This window comes from Watersipora subatra, chromosome 2 (genome assembly GCF_963576615.1).
Source record: "Watersipora subatra chromosome 2, tzWatSuba1.1, whole genome shotgun sequence".
Taxonomy (NCBI): Eukaryota; Metazoa; Bryozoa; class Gymnolaemata; order Cheilostomatida; family Watersiporidae; genus Watersipora; species Watersipora subatra.
In genome coordinates, this window is record NC_088709.1 from 37,635,180 (window position 1) to 37,654,639 (window position 19,460).

The 19,460-nt window shown below is 34.3% G+C and overlaps 1 protein-coding gene across 1 annotated transcript in view; it reads left to right on the forward strand.

Moving 5' to 3' along the window:
- The window catches only part of LOC137388685 (aldo-keto reductase family 1 member B1-like), a 55,987-nt gene that overhangs the window by 15,496 nt on the left and 21,031 nt on the right, over nt 1-19,460 (forward strand). Inside the window, exons 3-9 of the mRNA XM_068075144.1 lie at nt 678-794; nt 8,737-8,814; nt 13,338-13,454; nt 13,597-13,703; nt 14,581-14,662; nt 15,707-15,790; nt 16,852-16,937. Of these exons, the coding sequence (XP_067931245.1) occupies nt 678-794; nt 8,737-8,814; nt 13,338-13,454; nt 13,597-13,703; nt 14,581-14,662; nt 15,707-15,790; nt 16,852-16,937 (671 nt within the window). The remainder of the gene's footprint in view (nt 1-677; nt 795-8,736; nt 8,815-13,337; nt 13,455-13,596; nt 13,704-14,580; nt 14,663-15,706; nt 15,791-16,851; nt 16,938-19,460) is intronic.

Genomic DNA, 19,460 nt, shown 5'->3' on the forward strand with positions numbered 1-19,460 from the left:
TAGTCTCAGTTATTGCTAGGTAGTTCTATCAGGTGTTTGAACATATTAGTACTAGTCTCAGTTATTGCTAGGTAGTTCTATCAGGTGTTTGAACATATTAGTACTAGTCTCAGTTATTGCTAGGTAGTTCTATCAGGTGTTTGAACATATTAGTACTAGTCTCAGTTATTGCTAGGTAGTTCTATCAGGTGTTTGAACATATTAGTACTAGTCTCAGTTATTGCTAGGTAGTTCTATCAGGTGTTTGAACATATTAGTACTAGTCTCAGTTATTGCTAGGTAGTTCTATCAGGTGTTTGAAGAAATAAATAGTGGCTTTTACAGATCTATATGAACAAAGTAATATCACACTCTCCTTGTGAATGCAAGAAAACAATCAATCAAAAAAAACAATATGAATCAGCTGGCTTTTTCTTCATCATTAAAATGTTTCTTCCCGTCATGAACCACTTAATATGATCATATATATTATGCATAATTTTTGTTTGGAATGAAGTCTTCAATATACATTTGATTTCATTCGGTTTTCAGTGCTTACAGGAAGAGAATTTGGAATTTTTGCACATACTGTAGTTTACATTGCAGTCTTATGACAGTTTATTGATTTCTGCATAAAATTTTGTTACGAATCATTTGTCGAATATCGTGAATATCATCAATTGTCTACTTTGTTTTAGCTATGGAATACTTATCATCGCAAGGACCTCGTTAGCAAGGCTTTGGCCATATCTCTTGAAAGACTTGGGTTAGAATATCTGGACTTGTACCTAATTCACTGGCCTATGGCTTATAAGGTATATTTTTAAGTGCATGCATAGTAAGCTGAATTCATTTACCATACTTTTCGGACTATTAGCCGCTACTTTTTTTTGACGATTTGAGCCATGTGGCTTATATAAGGGTGCGGCTATTCTGTGGCTTTTCCTTCACCGCTCGGGTGCATTAACCAGAATATCCGGTTAGTGCGCCTCTAGCGGTGAAAGAAAATACGAAACAATGCCTAAGGGTACTGTTCCGTTAGGTAGTAGGTTAAAAAGCGTCGGTTAATACAAAACAGTGCCATTTAGCACTGTTCCGTTTTAAACGGAAAAGTTGCTGCCACGTTAAAAAGCACCGTCCTGAGTTCTGTGGCTTATACAAAGGTGCGGCCTATGTATTGTTTTATTATCATCTTTTGGAAAATAAAGCAGATGCGGCTTATATAGGCTTATATAGGGGTGCGGTTTATAGTCCGAAAAGTACGGTAACTCAAATTTAAAGTTCATGTTACGTAGCGACACAAAAGTATAGCGTACCAAACGTGTTGCCATCAAGTCTCTCACCCCTCCATTAGCCACTACCGGCTATTTGGAAGTTAAAAACTTACTGTACATTACAACTTACTATTACTGTACATGATATTGTCAACACTTTATTGCAGATCATAACCGCTAGATAGATATTTGTTACTTTGCGAGTGGAGGTGGTGAATTATAATAGTTAGAAAATGTTGTTTATGGTAATGTTATATTTTAGTTCTTTTTTCAGATGGTAGGAACGGATTGATTTCTATTTAGTTATTTTATATAGGAAAAATTGATTTAAGAAACAAGTGAACTGACATACAAGCTCTGTCCCGGAATTTATTAAGCTCATGTCTCAATGTATTACTGTATATACTACGGAACTTGCCTCTTTAGTTGGTTATTGCTCGCTATTTTATTGCCAAACCCATGTAACAAAGAGTTGATGCTTTTTTATTAAACCATAACTGTCACAAACAACTTTTATCGTATTTACTGGGTAAATCAGACACGCTGATTCCGATTTTGTACTCAAAATAAAGATTAGTCCACTAACTTTCAGAGTAATGAAGGCTTTCTTACAGCGTTTTAATATCGGTCTCGAAAACAACGCGATCGGCATAACAAGCTCCGCTCATTAATATGTGACGTAACCTAGCTTTTTAGGAACAGAAGTTACGTAGGGATGTTTAGACCGATTTAGAATAATAGAGACGGGTGTTTTAAAATCCATTAATATCTAAATTCAGCCTTAAAAATAATATCAGTCTTTTCTGAAATGTAGATAAGCTATTTAGCATTGCATATTTAAAAAAGCGCGATAACAACGCTAGCTTGTGATAAAACCGCGCTTTTTGAGCTCATTTTTCTCGGCGTTAAGCCCATTTAAACGTCATGTAACAAGCTACGAGCAATTTTAAATAGTTTATATACCTTTCGTAAAAAACTGAAATTATTTTACAGGCTGGATTTTGAAAAATAATGGGTTTTAAGACACCCATCTTTATCATTCTAAATCGGACTAAACATCCCTAACTTCCGTTCCTGAAAAAGCTAGGTTTCGTCACATATTTATGAGCGGAGCTTGTAATGCCGATTGTGTTGTTTTCGAAACGGATATTGAAACGCTTTGAAAAAGCCTAAATGACTTTGAAGGTTAGCGGACTAGTCTTTATTTTGAGTACAAAATCGGAATCAGCGTGTCTGATTTACCTAGTAAATACGATAAAAGTTGTTCGTGACAGTTATGGTTTAAAGGTTTTGTCAATTTTGTGCAAGCCTGATCAGATATCAAATATTTAAATATTACTTTGGGGCTTGCCATCTATCTTTCGAAAAGTGTTGGTATCGATAAAAAAGTCTAGGAAAGTAATCACTTCATCATCCTCATAGGTGCAGACCATTATTAAATTTAAGTGAAAGAAGAGCGGAGGAATAGAAAAAAAACAATATATGTGAGACAACTTTTGTATGTGTTTATGGCGCTCGATGAATCTGCCTCCACAGCAAGAGAGCGCAGCCACTGTGTAATTGCTGTTTCTTTCCTGTGAATTAGCAGTCTTCGCACTGATCAGTGCGCAGTGATGTCCGTGCGGAGACCCAGTTTCCATGATTCAGAGAGCGCAACTCTGAAGTACTACAATTATGATGTTTCTTTAGTTATCTTTAAAACATCACCTCATTGAAGGTCTTGGGGGGAAGTTGGGGGAAACTATTTACCCTACAGGATGAAAATATTCGGTGGTCATAAAAATTCGGGATTTCGCGAACAGTCAGTTCTGCGAATTATTAAATTCCGTGAATAATTATTTCTATTTTTAATCACAAGAGAGAATAACTACTGCATCAAATTGAAAACTAGTCGCTAGGCTAGGTTTTAATATAAATACTAGACGTAGTTGAGTTCCAAAACATTTTTAAAATCATTGCCTGGGCTTTGAGCTAACGCCATTGCCAATGCATCACATTTCTTTACAACATTATTCAAGGTTATCACAAGATTTGCAGAATGGCGTCATCGCAAAAATAGCCACTCGGCAGATGTACTAAACGTAGCCGAGTTCCTAAACTTCTTTAAAATCATCGCCGGGCTTCGAGTTTTATTACCATTGCATCAAACTTCACAAAATTATTCAAGGTTTTTACAAGTTAGTCGGCATGGCTTCATCATCGCAAAAAAGCTCTCCTAGTTTTTTACATTGAAATCAACTCCATCAATCTCTTTTGCTGAAGTTGAGGACGATCATGATCTGGACATTATGGTATGTATTTGATTTGCAGATACGTTTTTCCATAACTAATTGCATTAGTTAATTCTTTTGTTTAAAAACTGATCGCTTTCATCAAATACTTCAGCTATTGTTTTTGTACTTAACACTCGTTAATATTTTTTATTTTTGTGTTTACTGCAGATTGAGAATGAAACAACCTACTCCGATTACAAAAACTAGAGACAAGTAGTAATATTCATCAAGGCAGGAATATTGGCAGAGAAGCAACCAGTCAACCTAGACCCCCTTCATCGACAACAACTCCTTGATATCGCTGCAGCAAACATGATTAAATCATATATTTTATTTCATGTATAGATATATTATAATTTATTACAAACTTGAGTGTACAAATAAAATATTTCAAATACAATTAAAATTTTACAAACGATGAATGAAGTAAATATAAACAGTTTAGTCTATATGTAGGTTGTCTAGCAATAAAATTAAACTAGTGCTCTTGATATGCGAATACTAGCATGTAATGGTGCTCTCTGACTAGTTATTTTGGTAATAGCAGCTCTGTCACTGTCCTGGGTGGATGTTAAAGGCGATTCTCTTGCTACTACATGACTAGTAAGGAAGTTATCATCAGAACTCTCCTCGTGGCTTACTATTGCAACGTTCTTCTGGTTGGCCAAAAGTTTGTGATCGTAAAGGCATTCTTGTTCCTTTTTTAAAACGGATATATTCTCCTCGTTAGCAGCTGTGATCACTTCAGTTTCAAGATATCCCTGAATTATTGGTAATCTTCTAGGAATAACATCCACCACCCTTGCAGTCATTGTACCTCCGGATATGATGAAAAAGCTGTTTACTATACTTATTTCACGGGGTAGATGACTAACCGTTGCGCAGTCTGCGTTTATAAGCTTTACTGCCAATGATTCGTGTAGATTATTGGGATCTTTCTCACACTAAAACGAATAACAAAGCGGTAGGGATGGAAAAAATAAATATTGCGTTTTACTAAAGTAAAATTCAATTATTAATTTAGTAAATGGTTTTAAAAAAACTCATTACTTACCACAAGTTGTTGGCTTATCAAAGGCCTCCAAAGCGATGAATATTCGTGAAAACCTCTGGACGCAGCAAAAATTGTTTACCGTAGCTTAGCATGATCGCCTCGCAGTTGTAAGCTAAATATAAACCTGAACGCGCGGTGTGCGTATGCGTAGGAATAACACTATTACTAGCCGCAATAGAGTTAACTTTTCCTAGAGAGTGGCAGTTTTCAGCCGCGAATAAATTCATCCGCGAATATGCATGAAAAGACAATTTTCGCGAAATGTAACTCTGCAAATAAATTAATCCTGTAGGGTACTCAATTTGGTTTCTTTTTTTCTCATCAAGTTCTTCAAGCGTAGAGCTTCAATAATATATTCGGTTGAGAAGGAAGTGGGCTAATCTATGTGATGTCACAAGTTGTTAATACGGTCTAAGATAATTCTCGTATATAAAATATTACGTTTCATAATGTTAGAGGTAAACTGACAGTAGTTTAAAACTACATCTGTTTATATATAACTTTATACTGTTTATACTGATAAAACTATGACATTTGGTTTTTCAATTATGATTCTGATGTAAGTAGAATAAAAAGCCAGTTTCGAAGACCAAAACTTAAGCACATAACAGTGACTTCAAAATGTTGATAAAACTATTTGAACCAGATAATTTTATCAATATTTTGACCAAATACCAGAAATGGTATTAACATTTCTGGTTAATACCATTTCTGTGTCAAAAATACAATTTCTGTGTCTTTTTGTGTCAAAATTACACAAAAATATCATTAAACTCCCAATCTGTAATGTTACCAGCTGCTGGTAATGCAATAAAAATTGGTGCTGTCAATTAACCTTCAAGTAGCAGAGACAATAAAACTTGTTACATGTTACTTGGTTACTTGTTAACTTGGTCACTTTAAAAATTTATTTTACACTTCTCCAAGTTCTTGTTACATATCTCCATAATGCATTTGTTTTATTGCTATCAGCGCTATCAAATGTGTATTTATTAAAATGTTGTCCTAGTTTTTGTTTCCGGTTTAAAAACAATGATTTATAGCGTATTGTTAGGTAATATCTATTCTGACATCGTAACAGATCTTGGAACCATAACTTTATATTTAGTTAAAGGAGTTTTTGATAATTTCTAAATGCTGCAAAAGCAGCCTACAAGCATATCAATCTTTTGATAAAGTTTCGAATTTGCATGTGAAATTGTTTACCCTAGGACACTTATATTTCCCTAGAATTTAGTTTCGTGAGTAGCATACTGAGTAAAATTTCGCTAAAACTTAATTTCGCGGCTCTGATGAGTGCGAAAATATAGTGATGTGAAAATAAATGCAATGGAACAAGCATAATCATAATTAGATTCCTCAGGTCCGGTTCACTAGTAAGAAAGAAAATTTCAATTTGGGACTAGTTTGTGAACTGCAGGTAAAAATGTGTGGCCGAGATTGATAATGCAATTTGATCGCTTCCTGCCATTTGTTTTTTGGACTATCAATGACCTCTAGGTTCCTGCCGCCGTTACGGATGTGGTACCAATATTAGATGTGGTACCAATACTCTGGCCATGGCTCAGAGTTGTTAATGTTTTTGGTTGGTAATAAAATTCATCACTACAATAATTATTATTCAATTTTATGACTTTCCCTACGAGACTTTCATCCTCATCAGTTACAAATTCAATGACTTAACTAATATCATCATCTTCCTCATTTGTCTTGGCTTTTCCGAAAAAACTTGTTATTTTAATTTGCTTTGCCATGCTGCTCAGTCGGTATATTAGCTATGAGTTTAGCTGAAATTGCCCAATGAGCCCAACCACTCACGAAAATTGTCTGCATTTCTAATATGACGATTTTATTGTGTATATCAAGAATCAATGAACAAAGCTATTTAATTTCGCTCATTCGTTATGATAGTTTAGTTTCGCTTTTGAAATTGTCGCGAGAGGATGACTCCGCGAAAACGCGAGAGTTAGATGACGCTAATACATAAGTGTCCTAGGGTAATGCAGTGTTTACAAACACAATGGTCAATACCAGAACAAGGCTCGCATATTGTCTCTATGACAGTAGTTGGTGCCAAAATTGAATGTATGATCTTTTCTGGCGTACTGAGATTTTCTGTAAAGAATATTAAAATCTATCAATAGTCCAAAATTTTGTAGCAAGGTAAAAAGATTCCGGAATTTTGAATGGCTGGTAAATATGACATAAAACTTGCATTTTTCTTTTTCTAAATGCTGTTGAAATGGTGATTATAGGATTACTAGTTGCTATTAAAAGAGAATTCTCAAGGCTTTGGCGATTTGCATAAGATTATAGTAGTTTTTATCTAATTGTTCTGGTTGTATTTTAGCGTAGGCCTAGAAGTTGTTATGGTAGAAAAAAATAGATAGTGGCAACATTCTAAGCTTAATTTATGGTTGCAGCAGCCATAGAATTAGTCTAATTAGTCTGGAGTTAGTTACTGTACTCAGTGCATAGTTAAGCTTTCGCAGGTAAGCTTTTGTGGCTATTTAATGCTACCAGATGTAAATTAATTCATCAAAAAAATTGTATTTTTCAAACGTAATTATTCATGTTTATTAATCTATTTACATATACCATATTTCTATAGTATAGAATAAGACAGTATGTACAAGTAAAGACATGCAAGTGCCATGTTAGTCTGATTGTTTCACATGTATGCTGATTTTGAAATCATTCTCCCATGCACTGTCCTACACCACCAGCTTTGTATGGCAGTCACCATGATATAAAAAGTCTGTAAAGTTGCTCAAACCATATAAAACAACAACAATTAATGAACAAACTACGGAGAACGTTAGTTCGAATGCTATTATATCAGATGTTACTATTGGAGGAAAATGTAAACAATTAAGGGCGATTGACCAATCGTATTTAGCCTTACAAAAAGACGGCCTTACAAATCACAAGTGTCGCTGTACCCACACAATAATGTCGCTGTACCCACACAATAGTGTCGCTGTACCCACTGTGTATCTCCCTAAATGGTTCAGAGCATTCTTGTGGCGGGAAAAAATAGTTCTCATTGCTGTCTGAGAACCTTTTTCTTTGTACATGGGGTTCTTTAGCTGCGCCAATTTTTATCAACTGCTTCCATTAGATTTTGATTGAATGTGACTTAAAAATTTAGTTTAAGATTAAAAAGTTTACATCGATGGTTTAAACTGGGGTGTTTAAACTGGTTCAATGGTTTAAACTGAGCCCCAAGTATTAAACTCCCAAGTTTTTATGATTTTCACTTTTTCCCAAATTGTATTGGTAATGACCATTCATTTGTTACTCTACTGCAAATATAGGCCTCAATTTAAAGGAGTTAATATTTACTCAATTTAATATCCAGGCTTTGAAGTCTTCTTGTACCGTCCCTTCCCGCTTCCATGAGGAGAATGCTTTGAATTTTTGAGGCCAGACGTGCTTGTTTTCACATTTACAATAAACCTCTTACTCAGCATACTCAGTTTGTGCTAACAAACCTCAAACAAAATCAAAAAAATTAATATTGGGAGATCCATGACATGTTCCTCATTTATTTGGTAACTAGCAACTGGTAACTACATGCATTGCAAGAGGTTTGGATCTCACTACGCCTTGAAAACAGGATCTGTTATGGCAATATATATCATGTGAAGACCCGAAGGAATGGGTTTCTAGTCATCATAGAATTTCACCTCAGGGATAGTTGCTATGATATCATTCTGTATCTGTCTCTTTATTTACCTTTTGTCATTCAATGTTTATGTCTATGTGTAATTTAATAAGCCACATTAACTGGCTTATACATTACATGTGTAAGCCTATTAATGCAGTCTTGTTTCTACCAAAGTGCAATAAACCATAAAAGCCGCATTTAACCAAAAAACCTGGTTTATTCAGTTTTTTTGAAATAAAAACCATGATTGTTTCCAATCCTGACTAGTGCATGCTTCGTTTATTTCTCAGAATTTATTATTAACTTTGTCAAGAATTCATCACGAGAATCAATATCAAAAGTTACCAGCTAACAACAGCTAATTAACAGTTATAACTATCCATGTAATAATTGAGTCGACATTGTCGATAAGCTGATGCACCCCCTTGACACTTTTACCATACCTAATTATTCATATCTTCTACATGTTCTATGAATTCTATTCAGGAGGATGCCGGTGACTTTCCAAAGACCGAGGAAGGAAAATTTATTTTTTCTGATGTGCATTTCATGGATACCTGGAAGGTAAACTTTTTCAAAATGGTTACAAAATATACAATTTTTATTTGATTTTGAAAAATGCGCTTGAAAACTAAAACAACTCACTAATCAATCACATGCGATTTTTCCGCAAATCCTCTGCCTTTGCTTGATACGTACACTGTTAACACTGCTAGATACGTACACTGTTAACACTGCTAGATACGTACACTGTTAACACTGCTAGATACGTACGCTGTTAACACTGCTAGATACGTACGCTGTTAACACTGCTAGATACGTACGCTGTTAACACTGCTAGATACGTACGCTGTTAACACTGCTAGATACGCACGCTGTTAACACTGCTAGATACGTACGCTGTTAACACTGCTAGATACGTACACTGTTAACACTGCTAGATACGTACACTGTTAACACTTTGCTAGATACGTACGCTGTTAACACTTTGCTAGATACGCACGCTGTTCACACTTTGCTAGATACGTACGCTGTTAACACTTTGCTAGATACGTACGCTGTTCACACTTTGCTAGATACGTACGCTGTTAACACTTTGCTAGATACGCACACTGCTAACACTTTAAATCCTGGGCTGAAAATAACCCGGCAATATGTTTTTCCTGATCCTTTACAACTGAATAAACTCGGACTCGTAGTTGCTCTTTGTTTTTACGTACTTCAGAATATTCACAGAATCTTACAAAATTTTATTAGCTTTGTAGGGTATAAGATATATATATATATATATATATACACACTTTGTAGGGTATAAGATATATATATATATGTACACTGCATATATATATATACACTGCATATATATATATACACTGCATATATATATACACTGCATATATATATATATATATATATATATCACTGTATATATATATATATATCACTGTATATATCTTATACCCTACAAAGTACATATATATATATATACATTGTATATATATATATATATATACTTTGTAGGGTGTAAGATATATACAGTGAAACATGGATAACTCGCCCCCGGATATATCGAACACATGGTTAACTCGAATGGATTTGCTTGGTCCGTTCCCACGCCATGATAAATGGCTTTATATAACTCGACCTCGACACCGTTAACTCGAACAGTTTTTTGCCGAATTCACAAACGTGGTTTCCGTTCAATTTATTTCGAAGGAGTTTCCACTCATCGCGGAGCTGAGACTACTCTGCTTTCTTAACGAAAGAGTCTTTTATACGCGTATAGTGTACATATAATTTCCCCCGTACCGTATAATGGAACCGAAAAAGAAATCGTATAAAAATGATTAATAGGGTCGCTAAGACGTTCGCTTAGTTACGGCCAAGCTATAAACGTTAGAAGGTATTAGCGATAAAAATTTAATAAAGATAGACACAGCATGCAAAATACATATTGTAACAGTGATTATACGCGGATACATAAAGATAAAATGTCACAAATAGGCTCGCGGCTTGGCGTCCGCTTCTACAGACATCCTCTTTACGATGGTATCACGCAAGCAAAGAAAAGCGTGCAAACCTTCTGACAAACTTAAAGTACTCGAGGAAATCGAAGCAGGACAAAAGCTATCAGCATTATCAAAAATAGAAAATCTTCTAAAAAGTACAGTGTCAACATGGATTAAACAAAAAGAAAGAATAAGATCGTTATGTGACCAAAATTCATCAAGGCTAAGAGATCGTTCAACGTCGCACAATGATTTGGATGGTGTATTATTGACTTGGTTTAGACAAGTGCGTAGTGAAGGCCTACCTATCGATGGGCCAGTTTTGTTAGAAAAGGCTAACAAGTTTTTAAGGACTATAATAACTGTTTAAAATCTATTTCTACAATAAGTCACACTGTTGATCTTTGTCAAAAAAATACCTTGTCACAGACTACACTCGATAAGTTTTTGAAATGGAACAACTGATCAGATGTAAAGCATGCTTTTTTGCATTGGTCATAAATGTTTACTTATGTCCAGTTTCAAAAATTATCAGAAAGAATAGATATTTTTCTCTTGGGCTGAAATTTAGTTGCAGTTTTAGGTGATATGACTGACAAGACTTTTTAAGATTAAAATTGGCAAAATTGTTCTCGAGTAAAACACTCAGAAAAAAAATGTCTTCTGAGCGTTTTAACCGCAATTAGGTTTTGCCAATTTTAATCTGAAAAAGTTCTGGCAGTCACATCACCTAAAACAACACACAAATCTCAAGTGTATAAAAATATCTATACTTTCTGATAAATACTTCAAAACTCTATATCAGATGCCCCTAACATACAAAAAACAACCTATACTTTAGTTTTATATATACATGTAGTTTGTATATGTATCTACTGATAAATACATTCACTTGTGACTGTGCTCTGATAACTTGAACGCTCTGATAACTGAAACAATTTCGCTCGGTCCCGTGAATTTTGAGTTATCCGTGTTTCACTGTATATATACTTTGTAGGGTATAAGATATATACTTTGTAGGTTGTAAGATATATATATATATATATACTTTGTAGGGTATAAGCTATATATATACTTTGTAGGGTATAAGATATATATATATACTTTGTAGGGTATAAGCTATATATATACTTTGTAGGGTATAAGATATATATATACTTTGTAGGGTATAAGATATATATATATATACTTTGTAGGGTATAAGATATATATATATATATATATACTTTGTAGGGTATAAGATATATATATATTGTAGGGCATAAGATATATATATATATACTTTGTAGGGTATAAGATATATATATATATATACTTTGTAGGGTATAATATATATATACTTTAAGATTTTAGTAAAATTACAAAGTTTTGAGTTGATTAGACTATCAGCTCTTGAAATGTAGCAAAAATATAGAAATACGGTCAAATATGGATAACTCAAACTTCACGGGACTGAGCGAAAGTGTTCCGAGTTATCAGAGCGTTCAAGTTATCAGAGCACTGTCACAAGTCCATGTACTTATTTATTTATTAGTAGATACATGTACATATACAAACTATAATAGAAATCAAAAGCATAAATGGCTTGTTTCACATTAAATGCTTCTAATGTAAAGTTTAAAAATTTTTTATCAAAAAACATAGAGATTTTTCTATCACTTGAGATTGGTTTGTTGTTTGAGGTGATGCTATTGCCAGGACGTTTTTTAGATTAAAATTGGCAAAACTTGATCGTTATTTAAATGCTCAGAAGAAAAGGCATCTTTTTCTTTTGAGTGTTTTAACCATGATCAATTTTGCCGATTTTTTTAAAGTTTATGCGAAGGTTACCTTGCTTTTCCTTGTTTCCGAAGGGCCATCGCTAAGCGGATGTTTGGTAAAAATCAAATTTCACCAAACCTTGAAAAAGTCGTTGACAAAAATATTTTGCCGATGGTGGTAATAACGATGCTAATGAACTGCGAAAAGTTGAGGTTTACTTCTATGGCTTGGAATGAAGTGATTTTCTAAAGCGATAACAACCGTTTCGGTAGCCGTTGGGCAAAAAAACTGTTCGAGTTAACAAAGTTGAGGTCGAGTTATCTAAAGCAATTTATCATTACGTGGGAATGGACCAAAAAACCATTCGTGTTAACCATGTGCTCGAGCTGTCCGAGGGCGAGTTATCCATGTTTGACTGTATATAGAAAAGTGGTTGCCGAAGAAACACTTTTTGCACTTTCGCACTTCCGGTTTATGGGAAATTATGAAACTTTGACTACTTTGACTAAAGTAATTACGCTATCCTATCCACAGGAGTTGTGCTATCCACAGGAGTTGTGCTATCCACAGGAGTTGTGCTATCCTAAGTACTTTCATAGGCGATTGAAAGTTATCAATATGGTCTAAGAACAGAGGGCATGCTGGTGTATACAGGGTTAAGCTGCAGTGTTAGCACTGCTAAGATAGGGAGAGCCAAGTTTAGTTTGGTTGACTGCGTCTTATGATAGCTACACATACATTTGAAAACCCGAAAAAAATTCTATCTGGGGATACTTTATCCAGTTTTATTGATATTATATTAACAACTATTTACCGCTATTTGCTGGTCTAAAAATGCAAGAACAGCAGGTTTTTCAATTAGTTTTTATGTAACTTTAAATAAATTGTTGCATAAACAGCAGTGGAAATGTTTAGCCAGCAGAATTTGGCAACTCTTGTTTTTATTGCTGATCTTTGCATAATTCTATTGTTTTTCAAATCATCAGAAGTTTATTGCTGATCTTAGCATGATTCTATTGTTCTTCAAGTCATCAGAGGTTTATTGCTGATCTTAGCATGATTCTATTGTTCTTCAAATCATCAGAAGTTTATTGCTGATCTTAGCATGATTCTATTGTTCTTCAAGTCATCAGAGGTTTATTGCTGATCTTAGCATGATTCTATTGTTCTTCAAATCATCAGAGGTTTTGTCAGATCAGTTTTCACTATCGCTTCCTTATGTCCCTAACAGTAACGGTTCACTAGCCTATTAACATTATTGTTTAATACGCCTGTTATAAGTTAGCCACTTTTCCAATTTTCTCTCTCTCTCTGCAGGAAATGGAGAACCTGGTAGATGCAGGTAAAATTAAGTCAATTGGCTTGTCAAATTTTAACAGTCTACAAATTCAAGAGGTGATTGATAATGGGAGAATAAAGCCAGCCAATCTACAAGTGGGTGAAACTAGACTTTTACGTTTTTCCAAAACATGTTTATCCATTGTCTTTTGCTTGACAGTCTATAAATAATTGTGGTAAAGCTATACCAACAATCACTTTCGCTAATAATAACATGTCAGTGCGTGACTTGTAACAGATAGAAGTAAATCCTTACCTCAGTCAAGATAAGCTCGTTGCATTCTGTGCTGAAAAAGGGATTGTTGTTACTGGATACTCACCCCTTGGAAGTCCTGCAAGGCCCTGGTTAGTATGTAAGCTTTGCACTTGCAGCCTAAACGATTTTTCCTTCGCTACAATGCGGCCTATCAGCTTCTTTCTGTAGTGCAAGGCAGCTGATAGATAGATAGATGGATAGAGAGATAGATGGATAGAGAGATATAGATATATAGATACATGGATAGAGAGATATAGATACATGGATAGAAATATATATATATATATATATATATATATATATATATATATATATATATATATATATATATATATATATATATATATATATATGGATGGATGGGTGGGTGGATGGATGGATGGATGGATAGATATATACGAACTTTATTATTAGTGGTGAGTGTCGTAATTTAAACAAATTAGAGACAAAAAAACAAAAACTATCAGTTCTTTCCATGAGCATGTGGCAGTAAGTCACATAGGCATGTGGCATCAAGTCACAAGTCAGTATATTCATAGAATAATTTTAGTGAATATTACAGCACATCAGAGGTTATATATCCATGTATATATTACAACTATATTTCGGTATATATATTATATCTATATATTATATTCATGTTAGGTTATATATTATATTCATGTTAGGTTATATATTATATTCATGTTAGGCTATATATTATATTCATATTAGATTATATATTATATTCATATTAGATTATATCTATGTATTATATTCGTAGTTGGTTATATCTATATATTATATTCATATAAGGTTATATCTATATATTATATTCATATAAGGTTATATCTATATATTATATTCATATAAGGTTATATCTATATATTATATTCATATTAGGTTATATCTATATATTATATTCATATTAGGTTATATCTATATATTATATTCATATAAGGTTATATCTATATATTGTTTGTATAGGGCCAAACCAGAGGATCCGACATTGCTAGAAGACCCAAAGGTAGTTGCCATTGCTGAACGGCTGAAGCGCACTCCTGCACAGGTGCGGCTTGAAGTTTCATCAAACCCTTATAGTATAGGTATAGTTCTTTCGGATTGAAATGATTGGGCAATTGATTTGTTGTAAAGGGCTTGAGGTTTGTATTAGTTTGGATGCTGCTGCGTTAGGTTGCATGGAGCCACCATCCACAACACAAGTTTGATTGGCAAAGCGTTTCAATAAATTATATGACTAAAAAATGAAGATATAAGTATGTGGTTTATGCTAGCATCGATGACCAAGCTTTGACTTACGTGTCTTAGACTTACGTGTCTTAGACTTACGTGTCTTAGACTTACGTGTCTTAGACTTACGTGTCTTAGACTTACGTGTCTTAGACTTACGTGTCTTAGACTTACGTGTCTCAGACTTACGTGTCTCAGACTTACGTGTCTTAGACTTGCGTGTCTTAGACTTGCGTGTCTTAGACTTGCGTGTCTTAGACTTACGTGTCTTAGACTTACGTGTAATGGCATCCACATTTGCTAAAAACCTTCACAACTCTTTTATTTTTCCTTCACTGAATACAATTAAAATGGTAATCTAGCGACTTATATATAGCTTTTATGAAATTGATATTGGTATGTCTCAGTACATTGAGGCGCACACTTTTCGCTGATTTCAACACATGTATAATAAAAGCAAGTTTTCAGCCATTTCTAATTGCTCACTGATGCTAACTCGGACCATTGGCATGCATAGCACCATGGCATGGTACTCGTCAGCACTTCTGGCAGCAAAAAGCTAAATATTTGGTTTTCACAGTTGGTCAATGTTTCTCACCAATAAACTTCATAAAGTTTGTGAATTAACACAACTTGAGAACTAACACTTTTATTAGTATTGTCCCAAAATCCCCTGAATCCACCTTGACATTGCACCATCCTGTGGTCATGAGTACATAACCTACTTCTCTTCTGTCCGTTCTTGTTCACTCCTGACAACCTCATCTCTTGGATTCATCTAAATAAATGTCTTTTCTGTCCTTTTTCATCTCTCATTCTGTTTGGTCTTTACTCATATATTTTTATTGCTCGGGTTGTACAGGTCGTACTCAGATGGGCTGTTCAGCGAGGAATCTCAACTATTCCGAAGAGTGTGACTGAGGCTAGGATCAAAGCAAACTTAGAGGTGAGTCTTATCTAGATCCCTCATTTGTCGCTGCCAACGAGGATCATCACTGGCCGTATATATGTATATTCTGACTATTTATATAGTCAGAATATACATATATCTGGTATTATATGTATTATATAATATATATATTATATATATATATTATATATATATATACAGTCAAACATGGATAACTCGAACTTCAAGGGACCGAGCAAAAGTGTTCGAATTATCAAAGCGTTCAAGTTATCAGAGCACTGTCACAAGTCCATATATTTACTTATTTATTAGTAGATACATGTACATATACAAACTATAATATAAATCAAAAGCACAAATGGCTTGTTTCAAATTAAATGCTTCTAATGTAAAGTTTAAAACGTTTTCATGAAAAAGTATAGAGATTTTTCTATCACTTGAGATTGGTTTGTTGTTTGAGGTGATGTTATTGCCAGGACGTTTTTCAGATTGACATTGGCAAAACTTGATCGTTGTTGAAATGCTCAAAAGAAAAGACATTTTTTTCTTTTGGGGTTTTACCCACGATCAATTTTGCCGTTTTTTCTTGAAGTTTATGCAGATTACCTTGCTTTACCTGGGATTCGTTAAGAGCAACACTCCAAGGCAGTTCAATTAGAAGTTTTACAAGGTTCTACGGTACATTCTATATCACTCACGCTTTTTTAATAGATACTTATTGAATGTACACACGTATTCTGTGTTTAGGTCAAACGATGAATAGTTTTTTGTAGCTCAGACAACGTATACGTTTAATTACAAGAATTTTTAAGACGATTTAAACATTCAACATTCCGACGTTGATTCAACACGGAATCAACGTCGGAAAACTATTCATCACGGGCTAGCTGGGTTATATGTATATATATATATATATATATACACCTGCTGTAAAGGTGAGGCTGCTTATATCATATCATATGTTTATATCATATTATATGCTTATATCATATCATATATCATATGTTGAAGAGCTGAAGCTACACTGATCCTATACAATGAGGATCTTTTGTTAACCCTCTCAACTACTTAAGTTGATCATTTCTATTTTTTGTCAGGTGTTTGACTTTAGTCTCTCGGATGATGACATGATTGTCCTTCATTCTTTTGATGACGAGACTCATCGAGTCTGTGCACTTTCTTGGTGAGTTGTCTTTTCTTCCATATTTGTCCTTGGGTGTCTTTGGCATATCTAAATTGCTTTCACAGCTGCAGCAGCTTTGGTTAGGCATAAATGTTAAAGTCTCGCTGCACTTACGTGTAGAACGCTAAGTGTTTCTTGCTGTGTTGCCATAAATATGTGGGAAATAAACACGTCTTGATTATTTGCTTTAACAGTTTGCACTGCTAGTTGTGTGCTTCGTTTTCATATATCTTTAACTAGAGTGTCATATAGCGTGTCTTTTCATATATCTTTAACTAGAGTGTAACTGCGTCTCTTTTTCTCCGAGACAAAAGTGTTCTTAAAACTCAACATTATCTGATATAAATCGGCATGTTTAATGCGAGTAGCAGAGAAGTGTCTCGTGTCTCGCCGGCCAGAGAAGTGAAAATAAACCTTTCTTTACCCAAGTTTAAATATGTCTAAACGGGACACAGTCGATTCGGAAATGGCATTGGAATACATTCACATAGGCCAATTCCTACAAGAAAGTCATGATTTTTTAAACTGACGCGACCGATGCAGTTTGTTTTATGAGTTTGTGTATTCCACATTTCACAATGTAAAAATAATACAACCAATTTTACATGCTCACAGCCAATAGTATTCTTTAAAATATTTCAAGATGCTGCCTTTTAGTTCAACTCATATTAGCCGAGCTCAGTTGAGAGTACTAGATCTTATTAAAAGATACGAAACCGCTGCCGCTGTCGGATGTTCTTCTTTGTATTTATTAACGCAGTATAGCGTTTACTCTAGTTGTAAGGGCGTTTACTCTAGTTGTAATGGCGTTTACTCTAGTTGTAAGGGCGTTTACTCTAGTTGTAAGGGCGTTTACTCTAGTTGTAAGGGCGTTTACTCTAGTTGTAAGGGCGTTTACTCTAGTTGTAAGGGCGTTTACTCTAGTTGTAAGGGCGTTTACTCTAGTTGTAAGGGCGTTTACTCTAGTTGTAAGGGCGTTTACTCCAGTTGTAAGGGCGTTTACTCCAGTTGTAAGGGCGTTTTCTCTATTTGTAAGGGCGTTTACTCTAGTTGTAAGGGCGTTTACTCTAGTTGTAAGGGCGTTTACTCTAGTTGTAAGGGCGTTTACTCTAGTCGTAAGGGCGTTTACTCTAGTCGTAAGGGCGTTTACTCTAGTCGTAAGGGCGTTTACTCTAGTCGTAAGGGCGTTTACTCTAGTCGTAAGGGCGTTTACTCTAGTCGTAAGGGCGTTTACTCTAGTTGTAAGGGCGTTTTCTCTAGTTGTAAGGGCGTTTACTCTAGTTGTAAGGGCGTTTACTCTAGTTGTAAGGGCGTTTACTCTAGTTGTCGATTCACAAGTTTATGTCTACTAAGGTATAACAGTGCAGTAGGAGCAACAGCTCTTTGAAAACTTGGAAATTTCTTAGCCCCTGATGTTTTTGGCCAAATCGAAATTCAATCAGAAAAATTTGAGATTTTTAGGATTTAGACTGACAAAAAATTTGGCTTTCAATCATATCCTACAGTACATAATTTTTTAATGATACATCTGGTAAAAGTAGAGAACAAGATGTTTCCGCTGTGATTTTTTATTTCAATGTGTTTTTTTATATTATAACTTTAGATTAGCCTTTGCTACTTTTATGTTTATGCTATAATCGAAAAATAAAATGTCAAATAATCGTAATAAAAAATAAATAAAAATTTATAAAAAATTAAAATTTATAAAACATATCAATGTGAAATAATCGTGTATCCTATATATTTTATTAAAATAAAACTCGCAGCTTATTTTCACACTTTTATTTATTATTTACGGTATACAGTACATGAAACTCCAAGTGACCAAGGCTGAGGTATGAATTGCTATAGATGCAGCAGTACAGTAGATTTTATGCGATTAGACAGTATATAGACAGTATATAAACAGTAGATAGACAGAATAATAAATCCTTAGGTTGCGTAGAAACGAGAGGTTGACTTGTCTCTTACAATCTATTTAATAAACTGACAGCATGCAAGAAGATAGCAAGCCATGCCATATTAGGAGAATGAGACACTCTAAGCAAAAACAAGAATTGCGTAAGTAGGTCATTTCTGCTAGCTAGCTGACCTTGGGGAATAAGACATAACACAGTATATAGACAGTATATAGACAGTATATAGACAGTATATAGACAGTATATAGACAGTATATAGACAGTATATAGACAGTATATAGGCAGTATATAGACAGTATATGGACAGTATATTGGCAATATATAAACAGTATATAGGCAGTATATAGACAGTATATAGACAATATATAGACAATATATAGACAGTATATAGACAGTATATAGGCAGTATATAGACAGTATGTAGACAGTTTATAGACAGTATATAGACAGTATATAGACAGTTTGAAATAATAAAATGATGCTTCAAAACAGTTGTTTTTCAAACTTGGAACTGGTTGAAATCATTTACATTGATTATAATGGGAAAAACAATTTCAGATTTCGAACGAATCCTTTTTCAAACAGCTTTCTGGAAGGATTATGA